Source organism: Ranitomeya variabilis, chromosome 1 (assembly GCF_051348905.1).
Source record: "Ranitomeya variabilis isolate aRanVar5 chromosome 1, aRanVar5.hap1, whole genome shotgun sequence".
Classification (NCBI taxonomy): Eukaryota; Metazoa; Chordata; class Amphibia; order Anura; family Dendrobatidae; genus Ranitomeya; species Ranitomeya variabilis.
The window spans coordinates 331,987,276-332,012,840 of record NC_135232.1 but is presented as its reverse complement, the minus strand read 5'-3'; the positions used below and the strand labels follow the sequence as shown (position 1 = coordinate 332,012,840).

Here is a 25,565-nt window from a genome sequence, read left to right as displayed (position 1 = left end):
CAGTTCATAAATAAAGTGGAAACTTACAGTGACTACTCAACATAATAAGTGAATTGGATGTAAGAACAATTAGATGTAAGCAAGCTGGTATTTGATACGGAGAACTTACTTTTTGTCCTGATAATGGTCATCTTTTCCTGGAGATGCTCCTGGGGTGGATTTAGTTTGCAGGAAAGAGATAAGATTTTTTTCCAGTGTGCCAAGCTGATTGTCATTGTGCTTTGGACCCATGTTGTGTTGTGAAATATGATTTGTTCATTTTTTGCTTCTTTTTTTGACATCCCATTCTCTATCCACTGAATTTCAGCATGTACCATATTAGTTCTACAGGAAACAGTTGCATTTTTGTAAAGAAATAGGTCCCTAAAGGATGGTTTTACTATGTCACCATCAGGCACTGAGGAAAAAACACAGCATGAAATTAAGCACCAATTGCTTGAATTAACAAAAGCACACAAGACACTTTGTACAAATGGACCTCTTTTTTGGTGCATTCAACAGGAATACGTATGTCTATATGTTGGCTCTGGATTTGTCCATTAGCTTATCACATTGACCTATTTTACTTTTGTATTCCTTTTTCAAAAACTGCTCACTATGATGAATAGCAGAGCTTGGCTGCAGTGGGTAGCACTCTTGCTTTGCAGCGCTATGTTCCTGGGTTCAAATCCCACCAAAGACAACATCTCCAAGCTTGTATGTTCTCCCCGTGTTTGTGTGGGTTTCCTCTGAGTTTCCGGTTTCCACCCACACTCCAAAGACATACTGATAGGGAATTTAGATTGTGAACCCCAGTGGGGACAGTGACGATAATGTCTGTAAAGCGCTGCGGAATTAATGGCGCTATATAAATTAGGAAAATAAATAAATAAATGGAAAGAAAGAGACTGTCAGGAGATTCAAGCTTCACAGGATAAGAATGGGTGGGTCAATTGTGAGTTGAGTATAAATTATTTGTCAATTCTTGTCCCTGTTTTATATGTTTTAAAAACATAACAAAAATGTAAAAATTCTGGTGTGGACAACTTTTTTAAGCCATGTTCTGTTATGCAAGGCACATCTCCATACACATGATAAGAGCATTATACTGCCTCTGTAGAAATCTCTAGCTAGACCGCACATGGAGTACTGTGTACAGTTTTTGGCATCGGTGCTCAGGAAGGATATAATGGAACTAGGGCGAGTACAAAGGAGGGCAACAAAATTAAAAAATGGGATGGGGGAACTACAATACCCAGAGAGATTAGAAAAATTAGGATTATTTAGTCTAGAAAAAAGACGACTGAGCGGCGATCTAATAACCATGTATAAGTATATAAGGGGACAATAATAATAATAATAATAATTTTATTTATATAGCGCCAACATATTCCGCAGCGCTTTACATTATAGAGGAGATTTGTACAGACAATAGACATTACAGCATAACAATAAACACAGATCAAAACAGATAACAAGAGGAGTGAGGGCCCTGCTCGCAAGCTTACAAACTATGAGGAAAAAGGGGAGACACAAGAGGTGGATGGTAACAATTGCTTTCATTGTTCGGACCATCCATAGTGTAAGAATCAGGTTTTCATGTAAAGCTGCATGAACCAGTTAACAGCCTAAATATGTAACAGTACAGACACCAAGGGCTAATTAACTGCATAAAGTGTATGAGAACATGATGCAAGGAACCTGATTATGGTTTAAGTTTTTTGAATGGCCCACACAGGGATAGTTAGGTTAATGCGTTGAGGCGGTAGGCCAGTCTGAACAAATGCGTTTTTAGGGCACGCTTAAAGCTGTGGGGATTGGGGATTAACCTGGGTAGTGCATTCCAAAGAATTGGCGTGGCACGTGAAAAGTCTTGGAGACGGGAGTGGGAGGTTCTGATTATTGAGGATGTTAACCTAAGGTCATTAGCAGAACAGAGAGCATGGGTAGGGTGGTAGGCTGAGACCAGGTAGGAGATGTAGGGCGGTGCTGAGCCATGTGAATGAGGGTAATAGTTTTGTACTGGATTCTGGAGTGGATGGGTAACCAGTGTAATGACTGGCACAAGGTAGAGGCACTGGTATAATGATTGGTGAGGAATATGATCCTGGCTGCAGCATTCAGGACAGATTGGAGAGGGGAGAGTTTGGTAAGAGGGAGGCCGATTAGTAGAGAGTTACAATACTCCAGACGAAAATTAATAAGTGAAATAGTAAGAGTTTTTGCATAGTCGAACGTAAGAAAATGTTGAATTCTAGAAATGTTTTTGAGATGCAGATACCAAGAGCGAGCCAGTGATAGGATGTGGGGGGTGAATGAAAGCTCGGAACCAAGTATGACCCCAAGGCAGCGGGCATGTTGCTTGGGAGTAATGGTGGAACCATACATGGAGATGGAAATGTCAGGCAAAGGTAGGTTAGTAGAGGGAGAGAACACGAGGAGTTCAGTTTTTGACAGGTTCAGTTTCAGATAGAGGGAGGACATGATGTTAGAGACAGTGGTAACACAATTACTGGTGTTTTCTTGAAAGGCAGGTGTGACATCAGGAGCAGAAGTGTATAATTGGGTGTCATCAGCATAGAGATGGTCCTGGAAACCGAATATACTGTTTGTTTGTCCAATAGGGGCAGTATACAAAGAGAAGAGGAGGGGGCCTAGGACTGATCCTTCAGGAACCCCAACAGTAAGGGGAAGATGAGAGGAGGAGGAACCAGCAAAAGATACTATGAAAAAGCGGTCAGAGAGATAGAAGGAGAACCAGGCGAGAACAGTGTCCTTGAGACCGATGGAGTGTAGCATAGTGAGGAGGAGCTCATGATCCACAGTATCGAATGCTGCGGAGAGATCCAAGAGAATTAGCATGGAGTAGTGACCATTAGATTTAGCTGTTAGTAAATCATTAGAGACTTTAGTGAGGGCGGTTTTAGTAGAGTGTAAAGAGCAGAAACCAGATTGAAGAGGGTCGAGAAGAGAGTTATCTGAGAGATAGCGGATAAGACGTGAGTGGACTAGGAGTTCGAGGAGTTTAGAGATGAAGGGAAGATTACAGACAGGTCTATAATTAACGGCACCGTTTTGGTCGAGGGATGGTTTTTTAAGTAATGGATGTATGATGGCATGCTTAAATGAGAAGGGAAAGATACCGGAAGAGAGAAAAAGGTTGATTATTTTTGTTATGTGAGAGGTGACAGCATGGGAAAGGGACTTGAGGAGATGTGAAGGAATGGGGTCACTGGTGCAAGTGGTCTGGCGAGAAGATGCAAGGAGCCTGATTACTCCTTCTTCTGTAACTGGTTCAAAGTCAGAGAGTGAACTAGATGCAATGGGGGAGGGAGGATAGTGCATGGTATGAAGGGATTGGGAGATCATTTCCTGTTGGATGTGGTCAATACAAATATCTCTTTAAGGATCTGTTTATACCAAGGAATGTGACGGTCACAAGGGGGCATTCTCTGCATCTGCAGGAGAGAAGGTTTTTCCACCAACATAGAAGAGGATTCTTTACTGTTAGGGCAGTGAGAATCTGGAATTCCTTGCCTGAGGAGGTGGTGATGGCGAACTCAGTCGAGGGGTTCAAGAGAGGCCTGGATGTCTTCCTGGAGCGTAACAATATTGTATCTTACAGTTATTAGGTTCTTTAGTAGGACGAAGATCTGAGGACTTATTCTGACGGAATATAGGCTGAACTATATGGGCAAATTTATTTTTTCGGCCTTGCTAACTATTTGGATGTGGATGTAGTTTTCAAAACCACTTGTGAACATACCCTCGTTTTTTGTACATAACTAGTGTTGAGCGATACCTTCCGATATTTGAAAGTATCGGTATCGGATTGGATCGGCCGATATCCAAAAAATATCGGATCTCGACGATACCGATACCCGATACCAATACAAGTCAATGGGACACAAATATCGGAAGTGATCCTGGATGGTTCCCAGGGTCTGAAGGAGAGGAAACTCTCCTTCAGGCCCTGGGATCCATATTCATGTAAAAAATAAAGAATAAAAATAAAAAATATGGATATACTCACCCTCGGACAAGCCCTGGCGGTCACCGCTGCAAGCGTCTGCCACCGTTCCTAAGATTGCAGAGTGAAGGACCTTCGATGACGTCGCGGCTTGTGATTGGTCGCGTGACCACTCATGTGACCACTCACGCGACCAATCACAAGCCGTGATGTCATCGCAGGTCCTATACTCACTGCATTCTTAGGAACGGAGGCTGCCAGTTGCACTGCTGAGGTCCAGGGTCTGTCGGAGGGGTGAGTATATCCATATTTTTTATTTTTATTCTTTATTTTTTACATGAATATGGATCCCAGGGCCTGAAGGAGAGTCTCCTCTCCTCCAGACCCTGGGAACCATACGCACCGCACACGCCTGGGAACTTATAGGAACTTCCGATTCCGATTTCCGATGTCACAAAAATATCGGAACTCGGAATTGGAATTCCGATACAGCGAATATCGGCCGATACCCGATATTTGCAGTATCGGAATGCTCAACACTATACATAACCTTGTTACGGTGTCATGCACTCAATCAGGGTGGAAGAATGGCAATTTCCGTAGCTAAATGAGAAAGGGTTCTTTACAGTTACCGCACTCAGACTGGAATGCCCGACCACAGGAGGTAGTAATGGCAGGCACTATAACAGCTTTTAAGAAAGGGCTGGATGATTTCCTCGATACACATAACATTGCTGGTTATAGTTAAATTAGTGACAAAATGTGCAATTGGGGGAGAAAGGTGGACCTAGGTCTTTTTTCAACCTATGTAACTAGGTAAATTCAGAGCCAACGAGTTATATTTAAAAATAAAGACTTTCAAAACTATTTACAGACAATATTGTATAATTGGTCAACAATTTTTTCAGCTTCCAAAGAATTTATTGGTGAGCTTCTTGAACACAACCACTTATTTATTTATGACAGTCTGTGCCTCCTGACTGAGTATATGCAGAGTGGATGGTCGCTTGCTAAATATGGAAAAAAATATTAAGAATGTTTAGTCTCTATTTAAAAATTGTAAAAAACAGAAATTCTTAACATAATTGGATAAATGATTAGAAATAAAGGTTTAAAAGTGTACTGCTAACTGCTGCAGAAGAAATGTCTGGCTGGTCATAGATTTGCGATAGTGCTTCTATCTAAAAAATGGGGCTTAGATACGGACACTCTGTGCGGTCCTTAGACCGGCACCAATCGCACAATAGGTCCTGAGAAGTGCATAGCTCAGGAGACAGGAGCACGCAGCTCCTTCCTGGGTGTGTCACAGAGTAGAATATGAATCTGATTCAATAGAAGGCATGATGAATCGAATCCATAACACTGTCTGTGCACAAGCCGGGGCAGGACTTGTGCCCTCCTGGTTCCTTAGCTGCACACTTCTCAGGTGTCTATGAAGCCTTTGCTTTCTATTTAATGTTTCTCACCCTCTGTGCGCACTAAGGCCGGGGCTGTGTGCTTCTGTCCCCTGAGCTGCATTCTTCATGGGCCTTTTGAGAGCAGAGCTGAGTTCAGGGAGTATGAATTCAATAGAAAGTATAGATTTTATAGCCTCAGCATTCAATTGAAAATGGAGTAGAATAGGGTGGGTGTGAATTCAATAGAAGAAAGTAGACTATGAAGCCCATGTTTTGTTTTGGGTCTATACTCCGCTCACTCTCAGTAGACCCCTGAGGCTGTGAAGTCTATGCTTTCTTTTGGATCCATACTCCACCGACACCCAATAGACCTGTGAGGCTATGAAGCCTATGCTTTCTTTTGGGTAGATACTCCGCCCACTCTCAATAGACCTCTGAGGCTGTGAAACGTATGCTTTCTTTTGAATAAATACTCTGCTGTACTCCACTATGCTCTAAATACCCCAGAAGAAGTGTGTTGCACAGGAGACAGGAGTGAACAGCATAGACTTTATAGCTTATGTTTTCTATTAAATCCATACTCCACTCTGGGGACACGTTGAGCTGCACTTGCTGAAATGGGTGTTTCAACAAGACAATGACTCGAAACACCCCAGTAAATGAGCAAAATCTTGGTTCCATTCCAGCAAAATTGAGGTTATGAAGTGGCCAGCACAATCCTCTGATAGAACACTTCTGGGGTGACATTAAAAATTAAAAATGTACTGTTTTACTTAGGTCTTTTATGGGACTTTAACTTTTATTAATCTGATCACTGGTATAAAGAAAAGCAATGCACATGTACTGGAATGTATTATACCTGTCAGTGTTACAATGACATAATGCCTTTAGACCATGCTCTTGGCGTTGTCTAAACAGGCCACTGTAGCTGGCAGATCCAGCAGTCGTCGTAACAATTGGGTTGCCATGAAAACAATCGCGATCATGTCTCAAAGGTGCCACTCACGTGGGCAAGCCCCATTCTTCTCCCAGCCTTCTAAATGCCATGAGTCCCATCTGCTATTAAACATGGTACTTAGAGGGTATGTGCACACGTCCGGATTTCTTGCAGAAATTTCCTGAAGAAAACCGGAAATTTTCTGCAAGAAATCCGCATTTTTTTTTTGCGTTTTTTTTCCGTTTTTTTCGCGTTTTTTTTAGCATTCTGCAAGCGTAATTAGCTTGCAGAATGCTAAAGTTTTCCAAGCGATCTGTAGCATCGCTTGGAAAACTGACTGACAGGTTGGTCACACTTGTCAAACATAGCGTTTGACAAGTGTGACCAACTTTTTACTATAGATGCTGCTTTTGCAGCATCTATAGTAAAAGATAGAATATTTAAAAAAAATAAAAAAAATGCTTATACTCACCCGCAGACAGCTGATCTCCTCACCAGCGTCCGTTCCGTATAGATGGTGTGTGCGCGCAGGACCTTCCATGACGTTGCGGTCACGTGAGCGGTCACATGACCGGTCTCGACCAATCACAAGACGGCGACGTCATCGGCAGGTCCTTCACCGCACACCAGCTACAGGAACCGAAGCGACAGCGTGCAGTGGAGAGGCGGGAAGACATCGAAGGTGAGTATATCACTATTTTTTATTTTAATTCTTTTTTTTTTACCAATTATATGGTGCCCAGTCCGTGGAGGAGAGTCTCCTCTTCTCCACCCTGGGTACCAACCGCACATAATCTGCTTACTTCCCGCATGGTGGGCACAGCCCCGTGCGGGAAGTAAGCAGATCAATGGACTCCTAGGTGTGCGGAATCCCCTGCAATTCCGCATTTTAATGAACATGTTGCTTTTTTTTCCGCAATGCGATTTTTTCGCGGAAAAAAAGGCTACATTTGCACAAAAAATGCGGAATACACTGAAAATAATGGGAGGCATGTGTAAGCGTTTTTTTCGCGTTTTTATCACGTTTTTATAGCGAAAAAACTCGAAAAAAACGCGAAAAATACTGAACGTGTGCACATGGCCAGAGTGTTTAATGCCCTTGGGTGATAAGTGAACTGCTCCTTTCCATGACTGCCAGAGATTGGCTATCACTTACGCTGAGCTCCCAGCAGCTGTCCTGCAGTCACAGCCTGTGTCTACATAATCACCATGATGTAAGTCCTTGTAGGAAGGTGCCTGTACAATGCCCTTTTTACTATTTGTGTTCATTCTTGTTAGTTTGTTGTTAGATCCCTGAATCTATTCCTGAACTAATCCTTGAACCTTGTGTTAATACCTGAACCTCTTGTAGACCCTGCTTAGCCTGAACCTGTGCCTGTGACCTGTGTTATAAAACCCTGAATCTGTGCCTGTGTTACCTGAACCCTTACACCACACCTGTGGCTCCTGAACCCTGAAGCTGCACCCGCAGTACCTGAATTCTGAAGCCACATTCGCTGTACCTGAACCCTGAACATTGACACTGCACATGTGGTACCTGAACTCAGAAGCCACACCTGCGGCACTTGAACCCAGAAGCCGCACCCACGATACCTGAACCCTGACCCTACAGTACCTGAACTATGACACTGCAGGCACAGTACCCGAATCCTGAAGCCGCTCTGGTGGTACATGAACCTGACACCACTCACGTGGAACTTGAACCCTAACACCGTTCCTGCAGTACCTGAACCCTGAAGCTGCTCCAGCAGTACCGGAGCTTGACACCGCTCACATGGAACTTGAACCCTAACACTGTTCCTGCGGTACCTGAACTCTGAAGCTGCTCCAGCAGTACCTGAACCTGAAGCCGCTCTAGCTATTAAAATAGACCACTAAGTCATCTGGGTAATTTCGCAATGCATCTCTGGGAATGGAAGCTGGCGGCAGCCTCGCCGCTCGCGCACATCGGTGGACGCCGGAGGGTGAGTATATAACTATTTTTTATTTTAATTCTTTTTTTTAACAGACATATGGTGCCCACACTGCTGTATACTACGTGGGCTATGTTATATACTGCGTGACTGATATATACTACGTGGGCAGTGTTATATACTGTGTGGGCTGTGTTATTTACTGCATGACTGCTATATACTACGTGGCTGCTATATACTACATGGCTGCTACATACTATGTGGCTGCTATATACTACGTGGCTGTGCTATATACTACGTGGCTGTGCTATATACTACGGGCTGTGCTATATACTACGTGGCTGCTATAAACTATGTGGCTGTCTGTGTTATAGTGTACGTGGGCTGTGTTATATACTACTTTGTGTTATTTATTACTAAATGTTATTAGTTGGTCTATCATTAAAGTGAGCATTGCATTATATGTGTATCCAAATTTTGCACCCTAATAATACTGATGGGCATATACGGTAATTGAAAGCAGTATAAAACATATTAACACCTAATAATAATGGAAAATGAATTTAGGCCCTGTTCACAGGTTTGACTGATCCATTTTTAAACAGATTGCAGTGTATCCCATTGGTCGAAATTCTGGCAGACATGGTAATATCCACAACCTAGAGAAGTAAAATATGGTGAAAAATAAAAGAGGCCTGGGGCTTATTTTGCTCTCATGTTTAGAATACCACACCACACTATTTTTGCTGTCAAAAGTAACAGAATACCATCTAAACCAAGTATTACAGTGAACAGAACCTAGTACCTTTGTGTGAGTTTTGAACCTGTTTATATAGGGAAACATTTTCATACACAGTATCAGTTAAAAGTTTGGATACACCTGTTTATGCAATGGTTTTTATTGGTCTTATTGGAATGTGCACATTTTAGGTTGAGACTTAAAATAGAAAAATTTTGAAAAACATATTTGGAAACAAGGAGTGAAGAAACACATGATATAAACCACAATGTTCGTAAAAACCTTAGATCCCTTAAAGTACCCGCCTTTTACTCTGATGGCTGTTTTAAACTCCTTTGCCATTCCTTAAGGCAGCTTCATCAAGTAGTCACCTGGAATGACATTCCAACAGTGTCACTAGCAAAGCACCACCACACCATCACACTTCCCCCACCATTCACAGTGGACACAACACATGTAAAAACCATCCACTCATCTGTTCTGTGTTTCACAAAGACCTAGTAGTTGGTACAAAAAATCTCACATTTTGACTCATCAGACTACAATACAGATTTCCACTGATCTAATGTCCAGTCTTTGTGTTGCTTTGCCTAAATAAGCATCTTCTTGTTTGTGAACCTCAGTGGTGACTTCTTTGCAGCAATTCAACCATAAAGACCTAATTTTCACAGTCTCCTCTGGACATCTGATGTTGAAATGTGTATTCTTCATGATAATTATGCATAATTTATGAGGACTGTTATCTGAGGTCCTGCCAATTTGTGTTTACCAAGGCTGGTAACTTTGATGAACTTATCCCCTGCAGCAGAGGTAATTCATGGCATTCTTTTCCTGGACCAGTCATCATGAGAGTCAATATCATCATAGTGATTGATGGTTTTCAGGAATGAAATTAAGGTTACCTTAGGCAAGGTTAGGCAATGATTGACTGACCTTCATGTCATAAAATAATGATGGACTGTCTTTTCTCTTTACTTAATGAGTGGTGCTTACCATATTCTATCTTAGAACTGTTGTGAAATAAGGTACAGCACTGTATGAAACTGTGTACCAACACTCCTTCTGCAAAACCCACCTGATGGTTGCAAACACTTTCTGAAGGCCAGTGATTCCACAAACGATCTCATAATGGGGCACATCTGTTCTTGGAAGTCATTCTAGCTGACTACTTGATAAAGCTGCTTAAAGGGAACATATGCAAATTGCCTCTTCAGAGAGAAAGAGGACATGAACTCTATAGTGCCACCTGTTGGAAGTAGTTATCCTACAAGTTACAATCAACCTTTGAATGCGTCTTGCAATATGACTTAGGATAAAAGCCAAATCAGAATCTCAATATGCAGACACGTTGTTTCGGGCTAGTGGCCCTCATCAGTGCAAAATATGAGAATTGATTTGGCTAGGTGAGAGGCTCTGAACTGGGGTCTAAGGGGTAAGGTTTCTCCTTGTCGAAAGTGACATACCAGCTGTGGCTTTTCAAGGTAAGGAGACTTATTTGTTGTGCAATGCTCCTCTGGGAAATTTAATATGAAAATTGCATATTAAAAGGGAACATGTCACCAGTTTTGTCCTGTGTCAACTAAAACTATGGGCATAATCCATGGCTGTGCTGCAGTCCATCAATGGTTTTATAATCCCTTAACTTCCCCTGTATTACCCTCAAAAAATCTTTTGAAGTTCTCCCGCACTGTATGTTAATCATGTCGGTTCGGTCTAAAAGGCGTCATTTCTGCGGTCTCCATCCCTCCTCCTGGCTTCTCTATGCCTCCTCCCTACTGCTGATAGTCATCCTCCTGCATCTTACAGGGGGAATTAGGTTATATACAGTTGTGCTCAAAAGTTTACATACCCCGGCAGAATTTTTTCTTTCTTGGCCTTTCTTCAAAGAATATGAATGATAACACCAAAACCTTTTCTCCACTCATGGTTAGTGGTTGGGTGAAGCCATTTATTGTCAAACTACTGTGTTTTCTCTTTTTAAATCATAATGACAACCCAAAACATTTAAATGACCCTGATCTAAAGTTCACATACCCTGGTGATTTTGGCCTGATAACATGCACAGAAGTTGCCACAAATGGGTTTGATTGGTAACTAAAGGTAACATCCTCACCTGTGACCTGTTTGCTTGTAATCAGTGTGTGCATAAAAACTCAGTGAGTTTCTCAGGCCAAAAAAGCAAAAATTCTGCTGGGGTATGTAAACATTGATGGACTGCAGCACAGGCACTGAGTAACAGAATTAGTTGACACAGGACAAAACTGGTGACAGATTCAGTCCCTTTAAAAGAATGCCAAGTGGCCATAAAGCTGTCATCAGAGCAAAAGGGGAGGGATACTTTAAGAAAGCTAAGGTTTAACACACATATTCTTATTTGCTCCACAACATATTCTTGTTTCCTCCACATGTGTATCTTTACTCTTTGTGCCCATATGTGTCCTTTGTGGTATTTCTGTCTGCAGTCCGAATCTACAATATGCATATTTCAATAAGAACAAAGGAAGCCAATGCTTAAACATGTGTGTCCAAACTTTTGACTGGTACTACACATCCGGAATATTTTATAAAATAGAATTAGTATGAAATGAAAGCAGCCTCCATACCTTGGGGTTTTCCTATATCCTGGGTGACGGTTTCCTTCTGTTGGGTGACCTGACATGAATAAAGGTCTTTATTCCAGCTTTCTATAGACACATTCAGTAAACTGTTTCCAGAGTACATTCCATTTTCTTGCTTCATCGATGTAAACTCAATTTCCTTTTTATCTAGCTGATTTCCATTTTTTAACCATACAAGTGTAGCATTTTGTGGCCAGTAGTTTGAAATGACACAAAACAACGATATAGTGCCTGTTACCATATTGCTTTTTCCAAATAATGTCAGAATGTCTGGAAACTTTGGCTCAATGATTGTGTCTGGGAACAGAAAAATAAGGCATAAGATCAACTGTTACAAAATAATAGAAACTATTGTTATTGAAGTCAAACATATCGTACCTTCAGTATATCTTAATACACAGTCCTCAACATTGAAATTGAACCACTAATAAGGAAAAGTAGAATCATGTAAATCACAGGTTCGACAATTTTTAAAATATCTTGATTTATTCTGAATAGGGTATGAATGCTGTGGACAGACGTACATGCACTTAGATGTCTTGGCTGCTATCAATGAGGTTATTAATTGTTATCTGAGGTGTGTTCTGCCACACTGGATGCCCTGTGCAATAGTTGACCAATAACATCCTAGATATCATTGATGGGAGTCAAGCTCAGAGACACTGATCATGGTAGCGCAAGTGATGAGTGAGTATGCTCGTTACTCAGGTTTCTCCGAGCATGCTCGGGTGGTCTCCGAGTATTTCGGCGTGCTCGGAGATTTAGTTTATGTCGACGCAGCTGCAAGATTTGCAGCTGCTAGACAGCTTGAATACATGTGGGGGTTGCTTCACAAACAGGCAATCCCCACATGTATTCAAGCTGTCTAGCAGCCGCAAATCATGCAGCTGCATCGACATAAACTAAATCTCTTGCTTAAAGTGAAGATGCCACAATTTTTAATTTTGTATTAATAATTTTTGATTATAAAATCAATTATTTTTAATACAAAATTAAATGTACAACTTTAGTATTTTTTTATTTAGTAATTTTTACTTTAACCACTGGGGGCTGCCATTTTCATTTGGGGGTGTGTAAGAGTCTGAGCAGGAATATTACACACCTCACTTACGGCAGGCCCTGGGCATAAGAGACTGCGGTCAGACAGCGACCACATCTTTTCTATTGAGGCCACTCCACCTACCTCTTAGCTGTGACCTGGATATGCCCCCTGGGCTGTCCAGGTCACAAATGTGAGAGATCACGGCCATCTTTGTGGAGCCCGCAGTGTATGCAGCGTGCTTCACATTCCCCTGTTATTGCAAAGCCAAATCAGTATCTCAATTCGCAGACATGGCATTTCGGGCTGTTGGCCCTCGTCAGTGCGAAGCATGAGAACTGATTTGGCTAGGTGAGAGGCTCTGGACTGGGGTATAAGGGGTAATGTTTCTCCTTATGGAGAGTGACATACCACAAGAGGCAATTTGCATATTTAATTTCCCAGAGGAGCATTGCATGGCGAATAAGCCTCCTTACCTTGACAAGCCAGCTGGTATGTCACTCTCCATAAGGAGAAACGTTACCCCTTAGATCCCAGTCCAGAGCCTCTCACCTAGCCAAATCAGTTCTCATGCTTCGCACTGACGAGGGCCAACAGCCCGAAACACCATGTCTGCAGATTGAGATACTGATTTGGCTTTTATCCTAAGTCATATTGCATGACTCGTTAAAGGGTTGATTGTGACTTGTAGGATCGCTACTTCCAACAAGTGGCGCTTTAGAGTCCTCTTTTTCTCAGAAGAGGCAATTTGCACATTTAATTTCCCAGAGGAGCATTGCACGGCGAATAAGCCTCCTTACCTTGACAAGCCAGCTGGTATGTCACTCTCCATTAGGAGAAACGTTACCCCTTTGAAAAGCCAGTAATTCATGTGCAGTAACACACAAATAAATGAATGTATTTATATTGCACAGAAAGATAGAAGAAAAGCCGATAATACATTTGCCGGCTTCTGTAAAATCACTGTAGGAGCCGACAGGATAGAAGAGAAGGACTACATACAGTAAATGCATATAGAATAGGTAGATACAGTATATAGATGTCAGTGACAAACACAATTAGTACAACATAAGTGCAAATTACTGGACATGTATTTAATTAATAAAAGATTATTTTGGGGAAAAAATGGTGTGGGCTCCCGCACAATTTTTGCAACCAGCAGAAGGAAAGACAGTGACTGGGGGCATATGTTTATAGCCTGGGAAGGGGGTAATACCAATGGCGCTTCCCATGCTATTAATATCAGCTCACACCTGTATAGCCTATACTGGCTATTAAAATAGGGGAACCCCCCAAAAATGACCAGCAAAGGCTATGCAGACAGCTGCAGTATGATATTAATAGCTTAGGAAGGGGCCATGGATATTGCCTCCCCTGGCTTAAAACATCAGCACTCAGCCACCCCATAAATGGTGCATCTCTAACTTGTGCCAAATCTGGCACTTACTCTCGCTTTTCCAAGTTGCCCTGTAGTGATGGCAAATGAGGTAATAGTTGTGGGGGTTGATGTCACCATTGTCCATAATCAAAAAGAACCTAGCACTCAACTTGATGCCTTTAGCGTGAGTTTTATTTGTAGTGGTACAAAATAAACGTTTCGGTCCAACACCTGGACCTTCGTCAGTAACGTACTGCTGTAATAGCAAGTGAGACAAAAGGGATGGTAGACACACAGTAACGGCGTCTTAAAGCTGTAATATACAGGGTCGGTACTTATAGAGACCGTGGCTGGATTAGGTGGGAGCAGACGCGGATTCCACCGCTGGTGGAATCCGCGTCTGCTCCCACCTAATCCAGCCACGGTCTCTATAAGTACCGACCCTGTATATTACAGCTTTAAGACGCCGTTACTGTGTGTCTACCATCCCTTTTGTCTCACTTGCTATTACAGCAGTACGTTACTGACGAAGGTCCAGGTGTTGGACCGAAACGTTTATTTTGTACCACTACAAATAAAACTCACGCTAAAGGCATCAAGTTGAGTGCTAGGTTCTTTTTGATTATGGTCTATGAAGGTTTGGGAACCTAACCTAAGCACCACCCTTTTCAGTAGTGCACACGGTATTTTGTATGATGTCACCATTGTGACATCAAGCCCCGAGTTTAATAACAGAGAGGCATCAATAAGACGCCCCATTACTAACCCCATAGTCAAATTGTTAAGAAAACAAAGACACCCAGCAAAAAATCCTTTAATTGAAATAAAGATACAGACTCCTTTAATATTCTAAATTAAACCAGACTTACTGCCACACCTAATTCCCCGATGCCCTCAATCTCCTGTAATAAAAGTAAAATAATAAACCAACAATATACCCATACCTGTCCGTCGTTGTGTATCACGCAGTAGTCCATATCTGGGGGATATACAGTTTTCAACCAGGACGGTGCCAAGATGCGACTGTCCCGGTTGAAAACCATTGGTGAATAAGCTGCTGAAAGCGGAGCTTCAGTGACTAGAAGTGACATCACTGAAGCTGCGCTCCCTCACAGCCTAAACTGCGATGAACTCTGGACAGTGGGAAAATGCACTGTCACCTGTCTGGTTCGAATACAGAGCACTCGAGCATTTTAGTGCTCGATGATCACTGCAAGAGATACAGTAGGTATGGAAAGTATTCAGACCCCTTTAAATTTTTCACTCTGTTTCATTGCTGCCATTTGGTAAATTCTAAAAAGTTCATTTTTTTCTCATTAATGTCCACTCTGCACCCCATCTTGACTGATAAAAACAGAAATGTAGAAATTTTTGCAAATTTATTAAGAAACAAAAACTGAAATATCACATGGTCATACTGTAAGTATTCAGACCCTTTGCTCAGACACTCATATTTAAGTCACATGCTGTCCATTTCCTTGTGATCCTCCTTGAGATGGTTCTAACTCCTTCATTGGAGTCCAGCTGTGTTTAATTAAACTGATAGGACTTGATTTGGAAAGGCACACACCTGTCTATATAAGACCTCATAGCTCACAGTGCATGTCAGACCAAATGAGAATCATGAGGTCAAAGGAACTGGCCAAAGAGCTCTGAGACAGAATTGTGCAAGGCACAGATCTGGCCAAGGTTACAAAAGAATTTCTTCAGTACCCAAGGTTCCTAAGAGTGCAGTGGCCCCCATAATCCTTCAATGGAAGAAGATTTGGACCACCAGTAGTCTTCCTAGACATGGCCGTCCAGCCAACTTGAGCAATTGTGGGAGAAGAGCCTTGGTTACAGAGGTAAAGAAGAACCCCAAGATCACTGTGGCTGAACTCCAGAGATGCAGTAGGGAGATGAGAGAAAGTTCCACAAAGTCAACTATTACTGCACCCCTCCACCAGTCGGGCCTTTATGGCAGAGTGGCCCGTCAGAAGCCTCTCCTCAGTGCAAGACATATGAAAGGCCGCATAGAGTTTGCTAAAAAACACACTCCCAGACTATGAGAAATAAGATTCTCTTGTCTGATGAGATGAAGACAGAGCTTTTTGGTGATAATTCTGAGCGGTATATGTGGAGAAAACCAGGAACTGCTCATCACCTGCCACCCTAACAGTGATATATGGTGGTGGCAGCATCATGCTATGGGGATGTTTTTCAGCTGCAGGGACAGGACTACTAGTTACCATTGAAGGAAACATGAATGCGGCCAAGTACAGAGATATCCTGGATGAAAACCTCTTCCGGAGTGCTCTGGACCTCGGACTTGGCCAAAGGTTCACCTTCTAACAAGACAATGACCCTAAACACACAGCTAAAATAACAAAGGAGCAGCTTCAGAACAACTCTGTGACCATTCTTGACAGGCCCAGCCAGAGCCCGGACCTAAACCCAATTGAGCATCTCTGGAGAGACCTGAAAATGGCTGTCGACCAACGTTCACCATCCAACCTGACGGAACTGGAGAGGATCTGCAAGGAAAAATTGAGCAAAGGGTGTGAATACTTATGACCATGTGATATTTCAGTTTTTCTTTTGTAATACATTTGCAAAAATTACTACATTTCTGTTTTTTTTTCATTCAAGAAGGGGGCAGAGTGTACATTAATGAGGAAAAAATGAACTTTTTTGAATTTACCAAATGGCTGCAATGAAACAAAGAGTGAAAAATTTAAAGAGGTCTGAATACTTTCCATACCCACTGTATATCACTATGTACAGATGGTATAGATCTTCATATTCTAAAGGAATTAAGTACATTGACAGATCTGCTATTTTCTAATATTTATGGGATGGGTCTGTTCGACAGAACTGCTGCATAGTAAATATGTGACCAATATGCTGGATGTTGTCAAAGAGTGAGCTAGGAGACTAAATGCCTGTAAGTTTAAGCTTCACTGTGTGTAACAGGAGTATCTCAATAAAAATAATCATGTTTCAATCAAAATAACATGGTCACTGGTTTATGAGGGATCTGTCCTGCCTACACTAAACTGAATAGCTTCTATGAGAAGGTAAGTTTTCAACAGGATCAGGATGAGTTGCTGGATGTTGTGTAGCTTGATTTATCCAAACCATTTATACTGAGCCACATAAACTTGGGAGAATACATGAAGTATCTGGCTTAGTAATAAAGTGGTAAAGCTCAAACAAGTTTACATCAACATTGCCTTCTTTCCCGCCCATGCCCTACTAGCATCAGCGTTCGTCCCTATTCCTCTCCTCCCCCACTGGTAGCATCCTTAACTCTTCCCATTCCTCCCCCTATAGCAGCAGCATTGTCCCCTTTACCAATCTTACCCAACTGACACCAGCTTTGTCCCCCTTACCACCCTTACCCAACTGAGACCAACATTGTCCCCTTTACCACCCTTACCCAACTGAGACCAGCATTGTCCACTTTACCATCCCTACCCAACTGAGACCAGCATTGTCCACTTTACCATCCCTACCCAACTGAGACCAGCATTGTCCCCTTTACCATCCTTACTCGACTGGTAGCAGAATATGCTTACTTTCCATTACACTTACCAACTCCTTTAGATATCTCTACCGGCATAGGTGAGCAAGCCCGATTCACTGCACAGGTCACTGTTTTTATTCCTTTTAGTTCCTCCCGGGATATCATATATGTTGCAGTATATACATTTTTGGCAGGTGTTATTTGTGGTATTTTCATGTCATTATTTAATTTTAAAGACACTTGGCTATTGTCCAGATTGCTAACCCGAATCAAACATTTTATTTTAGCATTGCCATTTTGTAAATCTTCATTGGAAGGTAACTTCAGTTCTATAACAGGCTCTTCGATTATGTTTTTACAAGCTATAAAAATGGAAAAAAAAATAATTATGATTAAAGTGAAGAATCATCCATACTTATTCTCCAATCATTATTTATTTATTACTAGATGGCAGCCCGATTCTAAAGAATCGGGAGTCTAGAATCCATATATACTTTATTTATTCAAATGTAAGAATAATACAATTAATAAATAATAGTAAGAAAGAACAAAAAATGGCTGCACTCACCAGCTCTTGACAATTCTTGTTATTTAAGGTACAGTTACACAGGATCCATGAACATGCTTATGAGGGGAGTGATGAAAGACATCAGACAACAACTTTGCGTGTTGTGGCAAATGCCACAACAACGGTTCTTTGCTTAAGAACAATAATGTAAATAATAAATAATATGTATCAATAACTATGTATATTGGTATGTTCTTTCTTGGCACAAATTGCAGGAAGTAGTATTCTAGGCAATTATATATTAGATGTAATTTCCTTATTTAAGTATTTTAATAAATGATCAGTATGGCTATAGTTTTACTCAGTAATGTTCAATTGATGACCCCCCTTTTCTGATATATTATCTCTAGAATGATGGTTTAAGGTCTCATGCATCCTTTGCCTCTATATTTTAGAGCTATGGGTGCTGTCTATTGTGTGCAAACAGTGCACCAAGTGAACTTTAATGCCCCGCAGATCATTAGTTAAAATAACAGTCAAAACTTTGGGCACATACCTCTTAATGGGGATATATGATGATGTGGGGAGCTTTGTTGGTGACATTGTTAGTGATTTATTCCAAGTTCAATACACGCTTACGCAGCATGACCACTACAGAATTCTACAATGACGTGCCATCTCTTCTGGTTTGCACTTCGTGGGATTATCATTTGTGCTGTAGCAGAACAATAATTTAAACACACATCCAGGTTTTGTAAGAGATATGTGATCGAGAAAGAGAGGGATGAAGTGCTGTATCAGTTGACATGGCTTCCACAATAACCAAGCTCCACCTAATTGTGATGGTTTGGGATGAGTTGGGCCGCCGAGTGAAGGCAATGTAACCAACAAGTGCTCCATCAATGCTGTTAGAATGCCATTCCAGGTGACTACATGATGAAGCTGCTTGAGATAATGCAAAGGGGGCACAAGGCTGTAATCAGAGTAAAGTAAATACTTTGAGGAAAGTAAATACTTTGAGGAAGCTAAGGGTACTGTCACACAGTCACATTTTGATCGCTACGACGGTACGATTCGTGACGTTCTAGCGATATCGTTACGATATCGCAGTGTCTGACACGCAGCAGCGATCAGGGATCCTGCTGAGAATCGTACGTCGTAGCAGATCGTGTGGAACTTTCTTTCGTCGCTTGATCACCCGCTGACATCGCTGGATCGTTGTGTGTGACAGCGATCCAGCGATGTGTTCGCTTGTAACCAGGGTAAACATCGGGTAACTAAGCGCAGGGCCGCGCTTAGTAACCCGATGTTTACCCTGGTTACCAGCGTAAACGTAAAAAAACAAACAGTACATACTTACATTCCGGTGTCTGTCCTCCAGCGTCTCAGCTTCTCTCCACTGTGTGAGCGTCTGCCAGCCGGAAAGCGAGCACAGCGGTGACGTCTGACGTCACCGCTGTGCTTTCCGGCTCTGCTGCTTACACAGTGGAGAGAAGCAGAACGCCGGGGACAGACACCGGAATGTAAGTATGTACTGTTTGTTTTTTTATTACTTTTACGCTGGTAACCACGGTAAACATCGGGTTACTAAGCGCGGCCCTGCGCTTAGTTACCCGATGTTTACCCTGGTTACCGGGGACTTCGGCATCGCTCCAGCGCCGTGATTGCAACGTGTGACCGCAGTCTACGACGCTGGAGCGATATTCATACGATCGCTGCGACGTCACGGATCGTGCCGTCGTAGCGATCAAAATGGTACTGTGTGACAGTACCCTAAGGTTTAACACACAGTCTGGTTGGTTTCACAAATGTTTCTTTATTCCTTGTATCTTGTGTTCCTTTGTAGTTTTTTTTGCCTTCAGTCTGAATCTACAATGTGCGCATTGCATGAACAAGTGTGTCCAAACCATTGGACTGGTACTATATTTGAGAACAAAGTCTCAGCTGCAACCCATATAAATTCTTGAATTCCTTCAAATTAAGCCAGAGAATAGTGGTACAAATCTACCAGTTTGAGTTCCTCCATTAACCGCTTAACAGCCTGTGACATACAAGTGCATCTCCCTAAATTAGAATATCATCAAAAAGTTAATTTATTACAGTTCTTCAATGCAAAAAGTGAAACTCATATTATATAGAGTCATTACAGAGTGATCTATTTAAAGTGTTTATTTCTGTAAATATTGATGATCATGTATTGAAGAACTGAGATAAATTAACTTTTTGATGATATTTTAATTTTATAGGAGCCACTTGTATATACAGTGGGTATGGAAAGTATTCATACTATTTTAAATTTTTCACTCTTTGTTTCATTGCAGCCATTTGGTAAATTTTAAAAAGTTCATTTTTTTTCTCATTAATGTACACTCTGCCCCCTTCTTGAATGAAAAAAACCCAGAAATGTAGTAATTTTTGCAAATGTATTAAAAAAGAAAAACTGAAATATCACATGGTCATAAGTATTCAGACCCTTTGCCCAGTATTGAGTAGAAGCACCCTTTTGAGCTAGTACAGCCATGAGTCTTCTTGGGAATGATGCAACAAGTTTTTCACACCTAGATTTGGGGATCCTCTGCCATTCTTCCTTGCAGGTCCTCTCCAGTTCCATCAGGTTAGATGGTGAACGTTGGTGGACAGCCATTTCCAGGTCTCTCCAGAGATGCTCAATTGAGTTTAGGTCAGAGCTCTGGCTGACTTATCCTGAAGCCACTGCTTTGTTATTTTAGCTGTGTTCTTAGGGTCATTGTATTGTTGGAAGGTGAACCTTCGGCCAAGTCTAAGGTCCAGAGCACTCTGGAAGAGGTTTTCATCCAGGATATCACTGTACTTGGCTAAATTCATGCTTCCTTCAATGACAACCAGTCGTCCTGTCCCTGCAGCTGAAAAACACCCCATAGCATGATGCTGCCACCACCATGTTTCACTGTTGGGATTGTATTGAGTTGGTGATGAGCAGTGCCTGGTTTTCTCCACACATACCACTTAGAATTAGCACCAGAAAGGTCTATCTTCGTCTCATCAGACCAGAGAATCTTATTTCTCATAGTCTGGGAGTCCTTCATGTGTTTTTTTTAGCAACCTCTATGTGGGCTTTCATATGTCTTGCAATGAGGAGAGGCTTCTGTCGGGCCACTCTGCCATAAAGGCCCAACTGGTGGAGGGCTGCAGTGGTAGTTGACTTCTTTCTCCCATCTCCCTACTGCATCTCTGGAGCTCAGCCAAAGTGTTCTTGAGGTTCTTCTTTACCTCTCTTACCAAGGCTCTTCTCCCACGATTACTCAGTTTGGCTGGACTGCCAGGTCTAGGAAGATTTCTGGTGGACTAAAAGTTCTTCCATTTAAAGATTATTGAGGCAACTGTGCTCTTAGGAACCTTGAGTACTGCAGAAATTTTGTTGTAACCTTGGCCAGATCTGTGCCTTGCCACAATTCTGTCTCTGAGCTCCTTGGCCAGTTCCTTTGTTCTCATGATTCTCATTTGGTCTGACATGCACTGTGAGCAGTGAGATCTTATATAGACAGGTGTGTGCCTTTCCAAATCAAGTCCTATAAGTTTAATTCAACACAGCTGGACTCCAATGAAGGAGTTGAACCATCTCAAGGAGGATCACAAGGAGGTGGAAATAGTATAGTGGAAAATAATAATTCTAAAGCTAAAATTGTGTGCATCATTAAAGGGTTACGTATTAATCAAAATTACATAATGAGTGACATGAGCATTATATACTAATGGAATTTTCTTCTTTTGACTGACTTGAGACATGATTTAAAGGTAATTCCACATCATACAGGAAATCTGTCAGCAGGATTTTTGCTATGTATCGTATTTTTTACACTATTAGATGCACTTTTTTCCTCCAAAAATTTGGAGGAAAATGGGGGGTGCATCTCATAGTCTGGATGTACCTGCTGCATCTGTGAATGCGGAGGTGGTGGAGCAGCAGTGGCGGAGGTGCGGGTTACAGGAGGCAGGAGTCGGCTGATGCAGCTAACTCCTGTTGCCGGTGCTAAAGAAAAATGAATATTCACTGCTCCCCATGCCCATAATACCTCCCTCGTATAGGATCTTGGAGATGGGAATACCCCTTTAAGTTCACCTCCTCCAGATTAACCCATTAAAAGCACCTATGCACACTTTATCTGGTCTGCGGAATACAAGGAAACATTTAATACCATGAATGATAAATGGCGATATTAAGTATCAAGTAAAGTTGTGACTCTTAAATGACGGGAGGAAAATGTTTCACCTTATTTGCCTTTCACTAATGTAGTGCTCATTGGGTTGCATTGATAAAATGATTCAGCATGTTTGTAAATTCATTTAGGCAAATTTAGGAGAAAAATAACTTAATTGATTTTCCCATTGTATTCAAAGGCTTGTCAATTCCATTCTTTATCCTGTAGATTTAAGTACAATGCTCCACTTACCATTGAGATGCTAGAAGTAAGTAGTCCCCCTGTTACAATTACATCCCAGAGAAGAGAACCTCACCAAATTTTGAGCCCACAGTGGTGAAGCGAATCTAAAACATACATTACTAGGGAAAATCAAATGATTTGCTCCTGGCATATATCTGACAAAAGTCTTAAGGTACCGTCACACTCAACGAGAACGACAACGATCCGTGACGTTGCAGTGACGTTGCAGCATCCTGGATAGCGATCTCGTTGTGTTTGACATGCAGCAGCGATCTGGATCCTGCTGTGATATCGCTGGTCGGAGCTAGAAGGCCAGCACCTTATTTTGTCGCTGATCACCCGCTGTCATCGCTGGATTGGTGTGTGTGACACCGATCCAGCGATGTGTTCACTTGTAACCAGGGTAAACATCGGGTTACTAAGCGCAGGGCCGCGCTTAGTAACCCGATATTTACCCTGGTTACCATTGTAAAAGTAAAAAAAAAACAGTACATACTCACCTTCTGAAGTCTGTCACGTCCCCCGGCGTCCACGCGCTGCTGCAGAGAGCTTTCCCTGCACTGACTGTGTGAGCGCCGGCCGGCCGTAAAGCAGAGCACAGTGGTGATGTCACCGCTGTTACTGCCGGCACTGCTGACACATTCAGTGCAGGGAAAGCTCTCTGCAGCAGCGCGTGGACGCCGGGGGACATGACAGACTTCAGAAGGTGAGTATGTACTGTTTTTTTTTTACTTTTACAATGGTAACCAGGGTAAATATCGGGTTACTAAGCGCGGCCCTGCACTTAGTAACCCGATGTTTACCCTGGTTACCCGGGTGCTGCAGGGGACTTCGGCATCGTTGAAGACAGTTTGAACGATGCCGAAGTCTTTCCACTGATCGTTGGTCGCTGGAGAGAGCTGTCTGTGTGACAGCTCCCCAGCGACCACACAACGACTTACCAACGATCACGATCACTGGTCGTGATCGTTGGTAAGTCGCTTAGTGTAACGGTACCTTTAGACTTTAGTCCACTGTCACTTTCTGCATTTTTCTCAGAATTGATAGGTCCTCTTTAAGAAGCCCATGTATATAGATTTTTATTTCCCTTACCTGAGCACTTAGTGACATCCTGCAGAGAATCTTGACCTTGATGGGTTGCTTTACACGTGTAGGTATCAGTTTCATTCCAATTTACACTAATTTCACTCTTTCCAAAGTACGTGTTATCTTTTTTGTTTAGCATGGCAGCAAAATCTTTGCCGCTGTCTGTAAGAAGTTTTCCGTTTTTGAACCAGGCGACGGAAATATGATGTGGCCAGTAATCAGAAACTAAGCAGAATAAAGTTGCCTGAGTCCAATTCTTACAAGATGCCAATATTTGAATGTTGGGGCGTTTATTATCCAGGGCAGTATGATCTGACAGATCAAGAAAACAGAACAACATTTTATTAACACATCGTACTATGCAGCTAATATATATTAATCTACATTAAATCGAATGTATCACATAGATGTTTTTTTCTGATAATTAAAACCCAATACTGAAACATTTTCTAATCTTTTTTTGTATTCATATTTTTTTTATTATCGATCTGTTTCCATTGTCTGTCCATGACTTTAAAGACTGACAGTGTGCCTACGGTGCTGTTCACATTACTTTTCTTTGTCTTTTTGTCTTTGAATGTATATTCTGGTAAAAGCTGCTAACTTATACTTTATTAAAGGTAAACAGTGGCACCTGTCTCCCATGGGCTGTAATAGTATTAATTTAATGATTATGATCTGAGCTTTGTGACATTCTCAATAAATGCCATTTTAGCTTACAGGAAAAGTATAATAGAAACAGTTCATTACTTCCGTATTTCTCGTCCACTCTTTGTTTTGGTTAAAGATACTGATGTAAAAAAACTCACCAAATACTGAATGTGTGAATGTGGCCTTGAGAGTCCATCATTCAGGGTACAATGGCATCCGCTTATCATGAACAGCTGTTAAAAATCACCAGTTATGCATTTAAAGGGAACCTGTCACCTCAAATTGGCAGGATATTAAAATGAGTTTTTACCGGTCAGATGGGCGGCGTATCTTCGTCATTTTTCCACCCCGTCTGTCCCTGTTCCAATATTTTAGTGAATAAGAGTATGCGTGCGCCATAGTTGGCGCGTGCACCATGCAGTCTTCGGTGGCGCTTCAATCCAATGAACTTCAATCCAATATTGCGGCCAGCATGCAGCCAGCGGGTAAGGAAAGGGTGAATCAAACACCTGAAAACCCAGCCCATATGACCACAAACCTGTCCCGCCAAATTCAGGTGACAGGTTCCCTTTAAATGCTGCTGTCAATCTCTGACAGCAGTATTTAAAATGCACAAGTTGCAAGCCCATCACTTAATCTACCCATTGGCTCCCCTGCCACATGATCGTGGGGTGCCGATGGGCTGGCATGACAACAACGGGTCTGCAGAAGACCCCCATTCTTGTCATTGCTAAGGTGCTATGAGCTCTGCCCCACGGTGGTCATTCATAGCAGATGATCATTTCTGCTACACATAGCAGGGCTGAAGCACTGCTTATGTGTAGCACAAGCGATCAGACGATCACAGCTTCAAGTTTTCTATGGAGACTATTGAAGCAAGTAAAAAGTAAAAAAAAATGTTTAAAAATATATTTAAAAATTTTTAAAAATATAAAAAGTTCAAATCGCCCTTGTTTTGCCCCATTCAAAATAAAACAATAAAAACAAAAAATAAAAAATGCCCATATTTGGTATCGCTGCTTTCAGAAATGCAAAAACTATCAAAATAATAATAATAATCTTTATTTATGTAGTGCCAACATATTCCGCAGCGCTTTACAGTTTAACAGTTTCAAAACACAAGTCATAAGTAACAATGTTAACAATACAATCATTAACCCCTTCACCCCGAAGCCTGTTTTCACCTAAGTGACAGGGCCAATTTTTAGAATTCTGACCACTGTCACTTTATGAGGTCATAACTCTAAAACGCTTCAACGGATCCTGGTGATTCTGACAATGTTTTCTCGTGACATATTGTACTTCATGATAGTGGTAAAACTTCTTCGATATGACTTGCATTTATTTGTGAAAAAAACAAAAATTTGTCTAAAATTATGAAAATTTTGCAATTTTCAAACTTTTAGTTTTTATGCCCTTAAATT

The 25,565-nt window shown here is 41.7% G+C and overlaps 1 protein-coding gene and 1 gene segment (V, D, J or C); both read right to left on the bottom strand.

The window, feature by feature from the left end:
- LOC143817389 (immunoglobulin gamma-1 heavy chain-like) overlaps positions 1-25,565 on the bottom strand; it is a 768,241-nt gene that overhangs the window by 115,320 nt on the left and 627,356 nt on the right.
- The window catches only part of LOC143793987 (uncharacterized), a 111,817-nt gene that overhangs the window by 7,218 nt on the left and 79,034 nt on the right, over positions 1-25,565 (bottom strand). The window contains exons 4-7 of one of the 2 annotated variants that reach the window (XM_077280902.1): positions 23,497-23,802; positions 17,544-17,837; positions 11,539-11,850; positions 110-397 (exon numbers count right to left, since the gene is read on the bottom strand). In XM_077280902.1, the coding sequence (XP_077137017.1) occupies positions 110-397; positions 11,539-11,850; positions 17,544-17,837; positions 23,497-23,802 (1,200 nt within the window). The remainder of the gene's footprint in view (positions 1-109; positions 398-11,538; positions 11,851-17,543; positions 17,838-23,496; positions 23,803-25,565) is intronic. The other variant, XM_077280903.1, reaches the window with a different exon arrangement.